This window comes from Cydia pomonella, chromosome 9 (assembly GCF_033807575.1).
Source record: "Cydia pomonella isolate Wapato2018A chromosome 9, ilCydPomo1, whole genome shotgun sequence".
NCBI lineage: Eukaryota > Metazoa > Arthropoda > Insecta > Lepidoptera > Tortricidae > Cydia > Cydia pomonella.
The window spans coordinates 17,442,791-17,461,424 of record NC_084711.1 but is presented as its reverse complement, the minus strand read 5'-3'; the positions used below and the strand labels follow the sequence as shown (position 1 = coordinate 17,461,424).

At 35.7% G+C, this 18,634-nt stretch overlaps 2 protein-coding genes across 2 annotated transcripts in view; one reads left to right on the top strand and one right to left on the bottom strand.

The window, feature by feature from the left end:
• Window positions 1-3,753, bottom strand: part of LOC133521549 (uncharacterized) — a 54,801-nt gene extending 51,048 nt beyond the window's left edge. Inside the window, exon 1 of the mRNA XM_061856578.1 lies at window positions 3,294-3,753. The gene's annotated coding sequence lies outside the window, so the exon portion shown is untranslated. The remainder of the gene's footprint in view (window positions 1-3,293) is intronic.
• A 61-nt stretch (window positions 3,754-3,814) lies between these two features.
• Window positions 3,815-13,380, top strand: LOC133521544 (uncharacterized). Its single transcript, XM_061856566.1, has 7 exons — window positions 3,815-4,279; window positions 4,384-4,551; window positions 4,901-5,052; window positions 6,481-6,677; window positions 7,494-7,574; window positions 9,256-9,403; window positions 10,929-13,380. The coding sequence occupies exons 1-7, from the start codon at window positions 4,197-4,199 to the stop codon at window positions 11,171-11,173; spliced, it is 1,074 nt and encodes a 357-aa protein (XP_061712550.1). The 5' UTR covers window positions 3,815-4,196; the 3' UTR covers window positions 11,174-13,380.
• Window positions 13,381-18,634: the final 5,254 nt, after the last annotated feature.

Genomic DNA, 18,634 nt, shown 5'->3' with positions numbered 1-18,634 from the left:
ATGTAAACAAAGTGAACGCAAATTGAAATCGTCACGGGCAGCGTTCACCGGCTTCGTTATGAAAGATAGACCCGGCCATATTTTGACCCGGTTACTTGCTTGTCTACTTTTTGGAGATCGGAATCTATGAATTCATAAGTTTTTAAACAGTAAGATAAGTTAGAGGAACCAACTTACGGTTATACGGTTAACAACAATAGGAAGTTCAAAGAAAAGTTATCGTGTCGTGTAGGTATCGCGTGTGTGGTGGTTGACATTATTGTTAAGCCTAATGAAGTCTAGTTTTCCTGCTAGGTTGGAAGGTTTTGTAAAAACCACTGCGTCTACGACTTGAATCCTTAGGTATCCGAGCGAACACTTAACTCCTCTATAGTTCTCTATAGACACGTCAAGATTGTTTACCTGTTTTCGTAAACAATCTTCATGCGTCTCAAAAAAACGAAGTATAGGAAAAACACTAATAACAGTAATAACGGACGGAAAACGATTGACAGATACAGAGGACCTACATCCTAAAGCAGAGTTTATTCTTGCCTAAAAAGACTATAAATACGCTTAAATTTATGCATTGTTGCATTGCAGTTGTTTCACCAATCATATTTTCTTGCCGAGACTAAACTCGTAAGCGGAGCACGCATTACACACACGGAACAAAAACCGCCGTTACATTTGGTATTTCTTAACGTTCGCACGTGACAATTAAAGGAAACAATTAATAAGATCGTAAATCAAATTTAACCGTCGAAGCCGTTAAAAGGCAGTTCGCATTTCAGCGCGTATGCATTTCCATCGCTACATTCGCTACGAATGCTGTGATGGACCAGTTTATTAGAGATTTCTAATCACGCACGGCTGCTACAGATTACGGTCAAACTTTGCCTGGTTTATCTAAGGTGAACGCTAGACTGTGCTAAGAAAGCATTCGGAATAACGTGCTAGCAGTTATGGACGAAATAAGTTTAATGCCGACTAAAATAAACGCGTTGCGTCATCTAGCTCCCCTAGACACACGCGACCCGGAAATCTAACTCGGGCATAGTTTAATAACTTGGTGAATTATGCTTTCAGCAAGATAAGGAATTTCAGTGGTCTGTAAATAAAATGCACTTAAGCATGCTAGCGAGACATATTGGTAATTAGAACAAATGCTGTTTGCTGATTTACAAAAATAAACTACCACCCAGCAATTTAATTTTCTTGAAAGTTACCTCTAATACCCACCTGCAATTTAATAAAGTCATAAAAAGTCAAAGCCCCTGGGACTTACAGGTTTTTTATTTGAAATTGTCTATGCCTGGTACTCAAAGATTTAGAACGGAAAAGTGTATATTTTAGTTATTGTTGTATACATCAGCATTCTATTTGGTATAGGTAGTAATCCATCATGTAATGCATACAACAAATTTAAATTAAATCTCAATTGGAAACTGGGAAGTAGGTAGATCAAATTTAAATAGCAAGTTTTCATTACATGTACTGATAATAACAATTTCTGAGGATTAAAATGTAGTTTTGGTTTAATAATGGTTTCAGTCAAATATTATTGAAAATACAGTGATATGTACCTATTAGTTTTTTGTGTGCCTATGCCATGTTTCAAGTAGTTGCACTCATATTTTTTTATAATTATCTTTAACCAAATAAAGTGCACGATCTTTAGTTACATGTCCCATGATTGGTAGGACAAATGTAATAAAAAGTACATTACATAATCTAATTAGAAACATAGTATAGACGTCAGATAATAAATTGCATGAAACAATTGGTGCGAGACAGTCTAAGTGGACTGTAACAAAAACAGCCGAGCAATTAGGTGGGTAGGAGTTATCAGGTTTGATGAAATAACTACCAATCAATACTAGGAACAGAAGGCAACCATTTAGAGGCTAACCAATTCATTATAGAATAATCTGCTTGGAGAACCAATTAGTTATATTGTTGTTGGTTTATGTAATATGAAGTTAGAGTTAGACTAAGCTAAGTTGGCAGTGATTTTGATAGCACAGACTGCATAAGTGTTATAATTTGACATTTAAAATAACACTTGCACAGTCTGTGCTATCAAAATCGCTGCCAACTTAGTTTGGTCTATCTCTAGTAAGGTGTGTAAAAAATATAAAACATCTTATTGCGTTTTTATGATGTCATAAACCATAAATTTACCCAAATCTTGATTTTTTTCATTATAAATTAATGAATTACCATTCAACCATAATATTCATTACTACAAATAACATGAGCCACTTCAGCCAATGTTTGGCATGAGTTGTGTCAGTGTCACTTTTTATTATTTATAAAGCATATTTATCAACAGTTCAGCAACATTAAATTTTACTACCGTATAATCTTAGTACTATATTAAATAAATAAATAAATATTATAGGACATTATTACACAAATTGACTAAGTCCCACAGTAAGCTCAATAAGGCTTGTGTTGAGGGTACTTAGACAACCATATATATAGTATATAAATATTTATACATACTTAAATACATAGAAAACACCCATGAATCAGGAACAAATATCAATGCTCATCACAAGAATAAATGCCCTTACCAGGATTTGAACCCGGGACCATCGGCTTCATAGGCAGGGTCACTACCCACTAGGCCAGACCGGTCGACAAATACTATATTAATACTATAGTTTTCCTTAAATGCCGAATTCAGCACATGAATTTCAGGGCAATTCAGGGCAATACAGGTGTACAACAAACTGCCCAACACAATAAGAAACATAAAACAATTAAACCCGTTCATATCAAAACTAAAATCCTTTTTAATAGAGAAAGCATATTACTCTACCCAAGAATTTATGGGAGATAATTTTATATAATAAGAAATATTAATTATAAGTAGTACTTAGTAGGTATATATAACATAAATATAAAAACAAACTAACTTTGATCTCCTCCATAGGTTAAGTAAAATAATAATTATAATATATTATACTTATGTGTATTTAAAAATAATGTTCATAAATGGGTACTACTATATTTAATAACCTAGGTAGCTATAAGAATACTTGCAATACCCTTTTCAGGGTGCCATGTGTTTCTATAATTTAAATGTAATAACTATGTACCATGGCTCGCAATAAACGATTTCTAATTTCTGAATTCAAATTATTATAGATATCAGCCATTCTGTGGCAAAACTAAAACCTCACTAATTCTGACAAAGTTGAATAAAAAAAAAACAAAAAATAATTGTGACTTTGTACTTTAAAAAAAATAGATATTATATACACAACTTTAAATTTAATTAAGGATTACAATTTATTATTACATACCTGTTAACTCCCAAAATCGATGTGTGTGGTGGTTTGCCTGCTGAAAGGCCAGTAAAATTGGAAAAATCACAATAGTAACTTAGGAAACAAAAGTAACCGGTAAATTATTATAATGTTTGATCACATATACGTCCAATTTAATACAAAAACACGGAAAAACTTAAAAATTGAAGATAAAATCAAGCCGTAACTACCAGACGCATCACTTGCACAGATAAGGTATAAGTTTGACCTACGTACGGCAAGGCAAGAATACCTCGCACCTTGAAGATTCGATCATTTCGTGCGACTTACATATATACCAACACAGCAAACACATTTAATTTAGCTGCATTGTTAATTCTGCCACACTTTAATCTCACCTTTCATAACATAAAGTTGCTTTTTATAATGAAAACATAAGAAGATGAAGCGTGAAAGGTTTAATAAATTAAATACCTTCATAATTTACTTTGATAATCCTATCCACTCACATTTTCTTTATTTTGCCTGTGGTATTTATTTTGATAGCTGCCAAGGAGACATTTGAAGGAGCGTTCAAATCTCGTAAACAATATCCCGATACAGTTGTAAGAATATTGCGTGATTATTAATTGTAGTAAAATAAAAATGTTTTATTTTTTATTAATACAATAAATACATAAAAATACTGCTCATCATTTTTGTTTGTGTTATTTTTTAATGTTTTATTTTTGGTTTTCATACAATATTGTCATTGTAGGGTAATATTGAACGTACTGTTCAAAACTCGAACATAAATAATGCATGCGGGTGCATAGAAGAGTAAAATACCTAATTCTAAATACATAAACACTATGTATTCGTTTATTTGAAAGCAATTAAAATAGCTCCTGACTTGTTATTTAGTGTGGGATCTCTGTATTTTGTGATTGGTATAGCACAATGGAAGCTGATTCAACTACTTTGGACAACAGTCCGAAGGATACATGTTTTGAGCCAGTTTTCCCTTTCCCTGTTAGCCCAGGGTAAGTCCAGGGTCTTAAAAATTGATTTATGAGGTATTTAAATTGTTCTAAGAATAATAAAACAAATGCTAAATGTTTTCATGGCTGACATTCTTAAATTTAAGGAACTACCAGCTCTACAACACTTTTTCAACACGCACTGGTGAAAGGAGTCTCGAATGGCAGATTATTGAGAAGCTGCAAGCACATGGGCTTCTGACCAAAACAGTGAAGTGCCCCACAGGGAAGGCAGAGTGCAAAGTGGTGTGCAAAAATGCCAGAGTTATTGATAGGTATGTTAGGACTGAAACCAAGAAACTGTATCCTAACTGGATAAATTTTGCCTGGCTCAGATTCATTCCGTCTGTCAGATTCCAATCATTTACAAAATAATTATACTCATATCGTGTTCAAATTGTTAAACAAGTCTACTGTTATCATGATTATTATCTCTCTTGGTCTTGTCTTATGTTTGTCTCTCAAAACCCTCTACTAAATGTTGAATACTAGACAAAATTTACTTGTACTGTCAGCAAAGCAAAATTATTAGCTTTACATCACTGTATACAAATATGTATGCAGGTGTGCAAAGCTAATAGACTTGCTGACTACATTTAAGCCAACAGGATCACACTATTCCAGAGTCCAATGGGTCTGTGAGGCATGTGGGACTCGGCAGCCGGTGCGCCTCGGCTCTTTCTTTATGAAGTTGCAATGCTCCTTGCTGCAGGCCCTGCAAATCATCCTGGCGTGGAGTGAGGATGCTGAAATCATGCAGGCGGCACAGCATTTTGGTATGCTTTTTTACTTTGAGCATATTATAATTTATATTATTTTAAGTAATACGAAATATGAACATGGTAAACCTCGGTAATATAGTTAATATTTAGATCCTTTGTCATAAAAACGTAATACTTATAGAGAGATGTAATTTGAAATAAAAAAAGTATAAATTGGCATTTGGATTATATTACTGTACAATTTCAATCTTAATGAGAATATGTTTTCACTCTATTTTTAAAATGAAAATGATTATTTATTCATCTAAATCTAATATTAAGACCAAAAGAAGTCTATGCATTGTTTTCTTAATATGTACAACTATTACAAGGATATTTAAATGTTTCATGCTAACATTCCTAACAGACTGGTGAGTATTATATGGTATTTTTAGCATTTTACTGTACAACCGTTTTCTGTATTATCATTACATATTATCTTGTTACTAGTTTTTATTATAATATACTGTGGGACTGTGCCGTTTTGTTGAACCAGATCAAATAATATCAGGATAATGTGAGCTAAATTATTTAAACCCTGGGTTGATTCTAAAAATGTGAATCATAAAATGATTATCTCCCTTCCTCCTTAATTGAGCTAGAGAAGGGTAAGGCCATCGACTAGAGGACCGGCGGAAAGAGGAAGATCAGATCAAGGCCATTTATACATTGCACTCAACCAAATGCCTCACTCGTTGCCCCATCTGTACGTGCGTCCAGACCGCGGCCTAATACTCATCATGCTTAAATAATTTAACTTTTGCTACTGTACCTAACTAAATAGTCTGATGATTTGTTAGACCTGTACCCCAAAAGCATAAAATTGTTGTAGTAATTCACCGAATCGCATTTCACCTTGAATGAAAAAGATATCACTGGATTTTTTTACTTGACGCACTTTTTCCCGTAGCCTTTGACATTAGTATAATTAATTTGTAGTATTTAATTTTTCGTGTAGTATGTTACCGAAGAGGCATTTCGCCGCGATCGACGTTTGTTTGGGACTCTATTTAACTTGATACGTTAATTTGATGCTTGCACTAAAATTAAGTGTTTTTTTAAACACGTTTTGTACTTGTAGGATTAAGCCTCAAGTGCTATCAAACTCATTAAAATTTTATCTATGTGACGTTGACGTTGCGTTGAATCACGTCGCCAATACAATATCGAGGTGAAATGCGACTAAAGTAATAAACGATTGAGTCACAACGCGATGTTTAAATGTACGGTCGAGGTGAAATGCGACTAAAACTTATAGCCACTAGAAAAAAAAACTATTGAGACACAATGCGAAAATTAAATATGAGATCGAGGTGAAATGCGATTCGGTGAATTACTACAACAATTTTATGCTTTTGGGGTACAGGTCTAACAAATCAGTCTGATTGACACACAATGAGCTATAAAATATACATTTTAACAAGTTCATAAATGAAATTTCAGGAGTGAAAGACCGTGTAGCAACCGCCATATACAACAAGATGGATGACCTAGCAATCAAGGCGCAGATGAAGGACCAGCTGGGCGGAGAGAACAGTGTGGTGCTCGCCGAGATGTACCCGGACTGTGTCAATAGGTTGTCTCCTGACACTACAGACACACCGCATGTTCATAGGATACTTATGCTGGCAGACACAAATGTGAGTAAACTGTGTTACCAGTGTTACCACCATTTTTTTATTGTTTCTGCTCCCTTAGTAGTAGGTTTTCTACCCTTTTTGAGAGTAATATTGTATTTTCAAAACCTGAATGTAAAAAGCAAACAGAACAAAAAAAAAAAGAGGAAAATATAATTAATTCAACTTTACGTCAATTTTGGTGTTGAACAGCCACTTGAACATCAATTAGAATTTGCAAAGCAGTGCATGAGAATACGGTAAATATTAAATTAATTTTCCAATTGCTATAATGTGTTGAGTCAGTATTATCAATATTAAAAATAATGAGGAATTATGATTATACCTGTTCAATTAGACCGCGGGCATATCGTCATCATCGCCTCCCGCCAGATACTTTGTCACATGATAGTTTAGATGCTATCATGAATTAATAAAATAGTCAGCTTTTTTTCAGTTATCGCCTCCCAATTCATACTGTGTCAGATGATAGTTTAGATGCTATTTTAAATAAAAAAAAACCGTCAGCCGGTTGTATCGCGGTAGAAAGACCGTCAGCTGGTCACATGAACATGTAAAAAATATGCGCCTTACCACTTATATCCGCAAAGTATTCGTAATGTGTGATCCGTTCCGCATATATTTGGAAATGCAAAGTTTCATGATTTTGTTATTACTATCAAAAAAGGTAAACATATCATAAATAGGTACTTTCCACCGCGATACAACCGGCTGACGATTTTTTAAACTAAATGCGCGGTTTAAATGTAATATAGTTAAAAGTGTGATTGTATGTCTTTGAGTATTGATTGGTTTTTAAATCCTTGATGTTGATTACAGCATATACCCACTCGCTACTGGCTGCACGTTATAAAAGAAGACAATAAGAAAACACCAGCAAATACTTCATTGGACTCTGAGGTAAACATATTCCACATAGCTCTTGTTGTATGTATGTATTTTGTTAGAGTTAGACTAAGATAACTCTTCAGCACAACAAATTGAATTTGAAAACCACTTTAAAAAATGGCAATACGATCGCAGCGTTTGATGTGGCTAAAAATCGCGAAATTCTATACTGTGCTCTGCCATACTTCTCAGTTATTTTGTTCATGCCATGTTACTACAGAATACAAATCACCTTCATGCAGCTAATCCGTATGGTTGGGGAGCCCAAGGGAGTATTTTTGTAGCTGTCTATGTTGAGCCGTTGGTTGGTGAGGGGTTCAACAAATCGTTAAGCAGATTGTGGATTTGGTCATTTTAGTCCTAATTAATGCTATTACAAAATCTGATAATTATTTGTACGGTTTCCTTAATCTGACGGTTATAATGTGAAAATCGGGCATCGAACTTGTGATGAAAGTAGAATGGCAGATGTATGTGTACGATCAAACGAAAATAAAGAAAAATTGCGTACTTAATATTTTTATTAGAACACAGTTATGTCACCAAGTTTTAGTCGGAATTCTGGACAAAAGTAAAAATGATGTACTTATGACATAGATATCTTCTTTTTTGGTCCACTTGACTAGGTGCGACAGTTCATTCTTATGATATCCTCGCAACTGTTGTATCCCTTTGGGAACCCGTGTCTCACGCAACACATATGCCTTGCTGAATCGGGTAACTTTACCCTGCAGACTGGATCACACTCCTTTTCGTAAAGTGCTTCGCTGGCCAAAACTGCAACGGCGATTAGAAAGCGGCCATGTTAAAAGGTTATCACGTTATGCACCTGTTGGAAATTCTATGAGTATATATACTAGTTGTAAGTAATACCCAAAGAAAAAACGGATGGCAATTCTCAGGTGATTTTCCTTGTTTTCTTCCTTTTTATTGAATTTCTTATGACAGCAGTTGGAAGGGAACTTCAATTTGTCATGAGTATGAGTGGTAAGAAAATTTCCATTTTTATGTCCGACGTGACGGGTTGTCAACGGGCGACACCCGAGCAGAGGGCCTACCGCGAACCACGTTCGACGTGTTGCCCCTCTGTTGCACTCGTAAATTCCTACGTAAGTATGACAGAGAGGCAGCACGTCGAACGTGGTTCGCGGTAGGCCCTGACCCGAGGAGTTGTACGCTTCCAACTCAGGTCACCGTAACATAACATCGGATTAACATTTTTAATGTTTTTTTTCTTGTTTCTGGTTTTTTTCGTATACCTAATCGATAGGTACAAAAATATCTGTTTCTCAAAAATAAACTATGTCGCGGAAAAAATGTTAGTAGAAAATAATGGTCCCACCAAAAACATTTTCATGTAAAATGTTGCCAAGACGAAACCATAAGGCTCGTACTGTTAAAAAGATATCAGATCTCATGTAGAGCCAAGCTTCTAACTCAACAAGCCTTAACTATACAAACCACACCTTGGTCAAGATATGTGGCTTGGCCGTTTCGTTTCATGAACAATTATAGGAGCCTACATATATACTACTACTATACTGTATAACAGAAAAGTAATGAAGAGTGAATAAATTGTTCACCTTACGCCCATTAGGCGGCTATTTTGAGTAATGAGTAGGGCTTGTAGAGTTAGAAGCTTGCCAAAACGAACGTAAAAATGTCAATATTACAGCAAAACTTTTTTTTTCAGCATCTGAGAGCAACAGTAGAAGAGGTGGTGAAAAAAGCGACTATGCCCAATTCAATAATAGTGACGGGGAATAGCGTGCCCGTGATAGAGGGCGCCTCCTCCACACAACAGCTGCTGCAGCATTGCGATGCCGATATGCAACATTTTCGTGAGTTACATTTTTGCTTCTGACAAACAAGAGATATTAATATTTTTGGATTGAATGTTTTAAAAGAGCCTACCGCGAATCACTTCCTTCTTTCATTCGTCTACTTGGCTTTATGTCAGAGCGATAGAGAACCAGATCACGAAATATCAATTTTCGTTGTTCGCGGTAGGCCTTCAGGTCTCCGACATGGTGTCTAAATAAGTAGGTATTTTATTTAAGTACATTTTAGGTTTAGATCGGGCTAAGTATGGCCAGTATTCGCCATGCATGTCGAGCTTATTGATTATGGTAAAATTGGTAAGGTTTGTCGCCAAATATTTAGTTATTTAATTTTTTAATTTGAAATTTAAATAATTTGACTAGCTTTTCTGGAAAAGTTACATTGTATAGCTTTTTATGTATTCTTTATTTACCATGGGAAGCTTTTTATGAATTCTTAGCCTTAACCAAAAAAGATGTCTATCAATAAACGTCGTCTTAGACGCATTTATTCCTACCTACCTTTTGACAGATACCGTTTAAAATGAATTTTCATGCACTACAATAAGGTTTACTATTGCTTTGGTATATTATCGTTGTTTTTCTCTGACGATATTCATACAGAAAAATATTTAAACATCGAACTTAGTGTGATTATGCCACAAATTTTAGGTACACTGCACTGCATAGTGCATACCAATATTTATAAACTAAAATTGGTTACGCGTGAAACGGACCCTACAAAAAATTGTGACAGTGGAGATTTCGATTTGCAACTAGCTAAATATTTTTCTCTGTGTGTAACGAATGTGTATTTTTATCCTACCGATTACGATGGGATTTCAAAAATGTGATGTCGTTTTAAGAGTTTTTCCTGCTTATTTAATTGTTTGTCAAAAATGTTAATGTAAGTTTTTAATTTCTGTTATTTGTTTGATTTAGCTAGTATTTAGCTGCTGATTATGCCGATACCGTATTTAATCTTGTATACAGTGAACCAGGAAAACTTGGGATACGTGAGGATCTTTGAGATGTTAACTTTACTAGTTTGGTTTAGCGAAACTGGAATAAAAAAAAGCAATAACAACAAAATAGATTAGGTTTCATATTGTTTGCTCATTACTGACAGAACAGAAGCAAATAATTGTAGAAAGCTGTAGCGATTGGTTCCGAATGTGGGCCATCTGGGGTTGATTATGATTACTTTTGAAAATAAATATTTCATGGGGATGGTGTATGTATAGTTAATTGATACCTCCAATAATTTTGTTTAATTGTATTTATTACTCAAAATAATTTTGAATTGGGGGTAAGATCAGTCTCACCAATATCACACCAGAGTAAACAGCATTGAAAAGATTAGCCACCACTACTGTGTTACGCTACAGTAACGTAACGAGTACAAAGAAAAGAGCTCATGCTATTACCTAGACATATCCTTTTTAGTCTCAAGTAGGAACAATTGATTATCCCAAGTTTTCTCGTATGGCATAAGTTCCCAGCCTTATTAAAATGTACTTATTTTCATTTCTCCCCTTTCAACCAGTGAGTTCCCGAATATGGCGCGGCGCGGTGACGCTGTGCGCAGCGGCCAGGGAGCTGTGCGCGGGGGCGGGGGCGGGGGCGGGCGCGGGGGCGGGGGCGGGCGCGGGGGCGGGCGCGGGGGCGGCGTGGTGCGCGGGCGCGGCGCAGCGCTACCTGCACGCGGCGCTGTACCGCGTGGCGCGCGCCGAGCTGTTCGCGCACGCGCTGGAGCTTATCGCCGATGATACGAAAGACAAGTTGGAATGATCCATTAGTGTCAGCGTAGACAAAGATATCGGAGAAGAACGTGTCGTACAACATGTAGTAACAATTTTTTTTACATTTGAAGTACATAGATGGCGCTGTACGACTCATACTAGTTACATTTGCCACAGTGCACGGCGCCGTAAAGCGCCATAATTCAGCGAAGTAATTTACGCATATACATGATTGTTTGCACTACTTTACGCGTCACAGCATACACCTTTGTCATGGCAGTAATTGTCGTGCTATGTTAGTAACACAAATTCTTGGCAGTATTATAAGTCTTCCTCAAAGAAGTGACCTTCTTCAGCTTAATCAACTTACAGGTTTTAAGACTTCTATATTATTTGATCTTATTTACAAGGTTTTTTTCTTTGCTCAAAGATATGTATTTGTTTTATGTTACATTAATTAGCTTATAAGGTGTGAAACGGAAAACCTTTTCTTATTTTTATGTACACATATATCATAAACTTTCTATGATGCCTTAAAAATCCGTAAATAATGGCCAACATTAAGATAAATTGTTTTTTTACGACAAATTTCTTATCTGTGAAAATGTTGTAATTGATTCATAACTACATCAAACTCGAGTTGGTAATGACATTCAAATTTCGAACATCTCTGGAAAAAAGCAATTCGATTCGACCTTTATTCTAATATCAGTCGAGATGCCTTTTTGTTCGACATGAAATGTAAATTGCATACAATTTTGACAAATCTCGCATGTTCATTTGTATCGAACGATACGGAAAAAGGCCCCCGCTCTAGGCTCTAGTTTGTCTCTGAATAAAAAAAAAAACTACGAATGCCTGACATGCGTGAAATAAGTTTTCATATACCGCCATTTGGCGTACAGTATATCTTTAATTAGTTTTAAGTATAAAATGAGCTTGTTTTGTTGTTTTTAAAATAACTATAGCAAAAGTTTCGTTTAAAATCAGCGATAAAGATATTTCGGCGACGCCGCCACATATCCGCGAGTTCCGCAAAAAAAGCAACGGTGCCGGTGTTGGCTGTTTTTGGGTTAGTGACTATATCATGGAAAGTTTATATGTAATATGTGTATAGATAAAACAGTGTATGTAACTCTACATAATTAGGCATTAAAACACTCATGATGTCCTTTTAAGAAACTTACTTCGTTTGTTTCTTAAACCCACACTTGTGTTTTAATGCCTTTCATTATAGCAGTCACATAAACTACTACTTTTACATTTGAAGTACATAGATGGCGCTGTACGACTTACATAATTACATTTGCCACGAAGTGTACCGCGCCTTAAAGCGCCATCATTCAGCGGGATAATTTACGTATATACATGATTGTGTAGTACCTTACGCGTCACAGTATGTTCCTTTGTCATGGCAATAATTGTCGTGTTATGTTGGTAACACAAATACTTGACTGTATTATAAGTCTTCCTCAAAGAAGTGACCTTCTTCAGCTTAATCAACTTACAGGTTTTTAAGACTTCTTTTTTTATTTGATCTTATTTACAAGGTTTTTTCTTTACTTAAACATATGTATTTGTTTTATGTTACATTAATTAACTTATAAGGTGTGAAACGGAAAACCTTTTCTCATTTTTACGGATTTCAAATTGATATTGATATTATTTTAGTAACGAGTGCCTTATCGATGAGATATTTCTGTGTCTTCCCAAGTGCCTTGATGATATTTTGTACTAATTAAGTACGTATTTTAGTTATGAAAAACTGTTAAATTTATTTTGTTAGTGTTGTTATTCTCATGTCAGACAACTACATCAGCAGTTTCATGTTTTCCTGAACATAATATTATTTTATGTTAGTTGTTAAGCAGTTGTGGGTGTCAAGGCGGGAAGCGGCTACCCACCTAGAAACAAAACTTCCAACTAAATGTATGCCCCTCCCCCTCCTCTTGAACTGCTTGATATAATTGAATAGAATTGATATGAACTGCTATAATTAGTTCAATATTTTGCACACTTTGATAGGTTGTATAATTGGCGTGTATAAAATGATAAGAGAATGACCTATTAAGATTAGTTAAGTTTTAGCAAACACATAATTTTTGAAAAAAACATTATTATTGTATTAATGCTAGTAATTGCACAAAAGTCTTCCAGTTTTATGTGCAAAAAGAAGATGGTTTAAATCATATCTAAAACTTATAGTGCCTCTATGTTGTGAATACAAGTATGCATAATAAATAGTATAGTTTTAAATATTTTGTTTCAACGTCGAAACCCATTTCAGATAATGCTATTATCCCTAATTAGGTTAGTTAGTAGGTACTAACAGTAGCACTCTTATGTGACCATCGGTGAACCTTATGTCTTCGCAATAGGGTTGAAGAATTGTCAGTAGACATTGACATTGATTATGTAGAGTAGACGATGCACGATGGTACTTCTAATAAAAAGTTAACCTTATGAAGGCCACGTCTATTACACGAAGGTTGATAGTGTCAGTTGACGTTTTTGCCAGTCAAAGGGTTAAAAACGTCTTATGTTGTAAAATGTTATACAAAGGTTTAGTTCCACATAATTATGAAATAATGGTTATTCAACACAAACGTCAGCGGAATTAAGGATATTCTGTAACTAATATTGTATATGTAGTATTGTACAGTATGGGCAGGGGCGACACTCCTCTCGGGTATTCTCGGATCCGTCCGGCTCAGCATTGCTCCGAGCAACTATTAGGGTTGGCACAACTTTACGTCCCTATGCGTGCACGACCACAGATTTGACTTGAATTTTGACAACCCTAAATTGCCGAAAGGGATAGTGCCATACATTAGAAAGGGACAGCATGATTCGTCCCTGAATCGCTGTCAAACTTCGGTTTAGTAGGAAGTGTCATTTCTGTACCGTAATACTAGTATTGTTGTGGTAGGTATATTAATGGACACGACCTTCAAATTTACTGACTAACAAATAAAAATCCAGTAAAGAGATTCAAAAATAGGTAGTGTGCTACATGACTACTTTTTCGTGTGTCCATTCGTAAACTACTTATTTGAACCGTCAAACAAAACTACGAATCCCGAGCAACTAAAGTCCACAGAAAACATACCTACCGAGTCCTATTAGTTCTATCAGAATTAACCAACCAATGGTATCTTTTACCCAGTAGCCAGTAGGTATTAGGTTTAAATAAATATATAAAATCATTGCCTTGCCATAAATATAGTAAACTGCTTCTAATTAGGGCTACCGCCAAGTCGGATTAATTAGAAACTTTAGAAAGGCGCCGGTCCCGTCGGTGCTTTTCGCGCAAGGCGCCGTTATCTACCTACTTTGCACCGAGCTTTGACTGCAATGGGAACTTCATTGTAAAATAGTTATGATACACGCTGTTATATACACAGTGTAACACGAGGAATCCGAAAGATTTTAACAGTGTTTCCTGATCACATTTAAAGACTAAAATGTCATATGAACTTTTCTAAAATTGGCAAGAGAAATGATATGATATGATTAATTTATCTCACAATATACAATTTCACTTAAAACTACGCGTGGTAAATTCTTAGGAATTTATATTGTGATCGTCAGTTTGTTTTACTTTAATTTGTTTTGTTATAATTTAATGCATTTCTAATTTGTCATATAGAATGCCTTTTTATAAGTCTCTGTATGGGTGGACGAAATAATTATTAATGTGTAACAGCGAATATTTACGATTTACATAAAAAGATGTAGCAGGACGTTTATGTTGAAAATATTAAACAGTCATGATAATTCAATACATTCAAAGCACATACCTAAGTAAGACCCAGTGTCCCAGTCCATGTGCTCTGAATATATGCAATGACCGTGAAAGTACTCCGTTCTCTGCAAAATGAACGTTTTCGATCTTTATGCAGTTAACGTTCAATGTTGGCAATGCATCACGGGCGGCGTTCGAAACTCCTACACTGCACGGCAAGGTACGGCCTTTACAGTTAAATACATGGAAACATGTATGTGCACGTTAAACAACATTACCTATCGTAAATGTGTTCTTGTGTTGGTTGGGTTGCCAATATTATCCGGGTCCATGTAGGTACCTAAACATGAATGGGTCATTCTACAGCAATCTCATTCCCCTGGCTACATCTTTTGGTAATCTTAGAAAATTCCACTCGGCAGTTATAGTTGTAAATGAAACGTGGCACGGGTTACACAGTCACCAAAAACGAGATGCTAATAAAGCGGCATCTCCGGGAATTTGCGAAAAGGTAGGCCAGAGGAATGAGATTTGTGTAGAATTACCCTAAGTAGAAACTTGGTATGCAAATAAATCTCTTCAATATAGCGGTATATATATGTATCGGTAGGTGCACCGACGCTATTTTGCATTCTTGTTAATCCAACTTCAAATAGTGCATCGAATCTATGTACAGTTGACAATCTTATCGATTTTGCTTCAAAAGGTGTAAGGTTGATGCATCAAAACTCAATAATATGCAGTGGTTACTGGGAATCACAGCCCGATCGTCATCATCCAATGATGCCATTTAATGTTTAAAAAGACAATTTGTTGCAATGATGTCCGTGGGAATTGAATTAAATAAAATACACTTCCTAATGTGGCTGTACAAATCAATACTGGGCCCAATGATAAGAAATTCGATTGGTATAAGTAGGTATGGTAAAATAGAGTAAAAGTCATTATCATGACATTCATGACATAGTTCCCGGTGGCATACAAAAGCGACGAACGGTCCCTTTTCTGTCGAATTATCTCGGAACCCTCTGGGGAGCAGGGTGCCTAGAGAAAATGCCAATCAGTCACGAACGATACGGTTCATCTCTCTCTATCACTCTTCCATATTCGTGTGATAGATACATTGGCGTTTCGTTCGCTACGGATCGTAAACTATTGGCACCTTGGCTACGTAAGTACGTACCATGATCCCACTAATCTAATACTGAAGCCCCTCTGTCCGCGGACGTGTCTCGCTTACGCATGTTTCCAGATGAACTTTGATGTAAATATAGGTAATTACAAGAATATATATAAAGAAAATCCATCAGCTATTCTTTATTTTCATCGAAGTATTAGGTACATTAACATACTAATATGAAAAGCTTCCATAGGATTAAGGCATATATTTGATACGGAATAAATTAATATGGCTATCCCCGAAGAAAAAAGGGTATATACAGGGTGCTTTTGTTATCACTGACCAAACTTTGAGGGGTAAATATGTAGGGCATACTGAACAATTTTTGCCATGGGGCCAACCCCGAAACCGCCAAAAAAAATCTGTTGTCTCATACATGTCGGTGAATCAGAGTCAATGTTTTCTATATAACAGCTGGTTTTTTTTCGAATCGTGATGCCTCTAGTTAAAGTTGTTCAGTATGACCTATATACCCCTCAGAGTTTGGTCAGTGATAACAGAAGCATCTTTGTTTAACAGGACTATTTAAAACTTTAAGTACCTAACTAAGTAGAGGCACTTAAAAACTGTTAAGTTGTTCGCTGGTACTACTTAGAGAACTTTTCCTTATTAGGTATTACTTATTCCCAAATTTCGTCAATAACTATGATTTTTTCGTTACAAAAAATGTAAATAATTACCTATCTAAATTCGTGCAATGTATAAATTTATAAGAATTATAATTTAAAGAGATTGACGAAAAAAAACTATATAAGTTACAAAACCTTGCATAATAGAGACCTTAAGGGTTCCAACGACACTAGCAAAGCAAGCAGACACCGTGACCACAGCGGCCGAGCTGGTCATGATAACATGGCTGCATCATTATAAACACAGTTATCTCTGCATAATCGCTTTACAGTTGCAGGGACCCGCGGGACGTGCTTATCACGAGGTTGACACTTCTACACCAGTCAAATACGCCCGTGAGCTTTACCATTTATCCTGCCCTAGGTGACTATATAAGGACGAATGTGGAGGACCCATGCAAAATCGCCTTTTCTTAGAAACGTAGTCCTCATTTTCCTCTCTGGATATTAACATTATTGAATATATTTTGACTCAATTTGTTGTATATCAATCACAGCTATGCCCCGACGTTTGATTTTTTCCCTATTTTTAATTATTATAAGAGTCCCAGAATTTAAAAATTTGCATGAATTCTGTTTTTTGCTCCTAATTTATACAATAATTCAATAATCGAAAGATGTCAAACGTAGGAGCATAGCTATGGTTAATATAAATCAAATTATGTAAAAATATTTTCTAAAATGTTTATATCCAGAGAGGAAAATGGGGACTACGTTTGTATGGAGCGGCCGTCCACTTTACTCAGCGTGCGGTTGCGGCGCAGGACGCAGCGTTGAAGGCATGCGATCACGGAATGTAGGGAAAATGACAATGGGCTTACCGCTGCGTTTACCGCGTGAAACAATATACGGTCTATTAATTCTGTAGTTATACGGAGTAGGTATATTTTTGATAGGACCGCATATTCAAATTAAAGGGTACCTAGTTAATATTGGCCCTGAATGAACGATTTTTCATGTTTTCCTAAAAAATATGACTTATTTTTCCTTACAATTGGAATTATTTCAGCACGGAATATAGGTATCTTTACTTTTTAGGGTTCCGTAGCCAAATGCCAAAAAACGGAACCCTTATAGATTCGTCATGTCCGTCTGTCTGTCCGATTATGTCACAGCCACTTTTTTCCGAAACTATAAGAGCTATACTGTTCAAACTTGGTAAGTAGATGTATTTTATGAACCGCATTAAGGTTTTTACACAAAAATAGAAAAAAAAAACAATAAATTTTGGGGGTTCCCCATACTTAGAACTGAAACTCAAAAAATCTTTTTTCATCAAACCCATACGTGTGGGGTATCTATGGATAGGTCTTTAAAAATGATATTGAGGGTTCTAATATCATTTTTTTCTAAACTGAATAGTTTGCGCGAGAGACACTTCCAAAGTGGAAAAATGTGTGTCCCCCCCCCCCCCGTAACTTCTAAAATAACAGAATGAAAAATCTAAAAAAAATATATGATATACATTGCCATGCAAACTTCCACCGAAAATTGGTTTGAACGAGATCTAGTAACTAAGCGTGCTAGGCTATAACCGCGAAAATCGAAGTTTGCAAATTGCGGGCATCTGTCTCTGTCACTCTCAATACGCCTTCATTGGAGTAAAAGAGAAAGGTCCTCGCCATTTCTGGTGTCCTGTCATAGAATCGCGAGTTCGAGCCTAGCTGAAGGTTTTTCCTTTACTTACTTCACAAATAGTGGTTGTGTTTGCAACTTTCTGTACATTTATAATTACGAAATTAAAATATCTTCAGCTAATGATATATGTGATTGTCTACCGTCGTCTCGCACAAACACATTTTATGAAGAGTTGCAGGTAAAATAGTTTTTTCTATCACAATAGATGCAATAAATAATGCTCATTAAAATACTCATCGACTTGAATCGTTGATAAAAGTTACCTATTACATATAATATAAAAAATAAAATGCGTTTGTTCGACATTTCATAGAATGC

Excerpts from the sequence above, each read along its gene's own strand:
- LOC133521544 (XM_061856566.1), top strand. The coding sequence starts at position 4,197 with ATGGAAGCTGATTCAACTACTTTGGACAACAGTCCGAAGGATACATGT. Across the intron at positions 4,552-4,900 it reads AATGCCAGAGTTATTGATAG|AGTCCAATGGGTCTGTGAGG; the intron begins GTATGTTAGGAC and ends ACACTATTCCAG. Across the intron at positions 5,053-6,480 it reads GCAGGCGGCACAGCATTTTG|GAGTGAAAGACCGTGTAGCA; the intron begins GTATGCTTTTTT and ends ATGAAATTTCAG.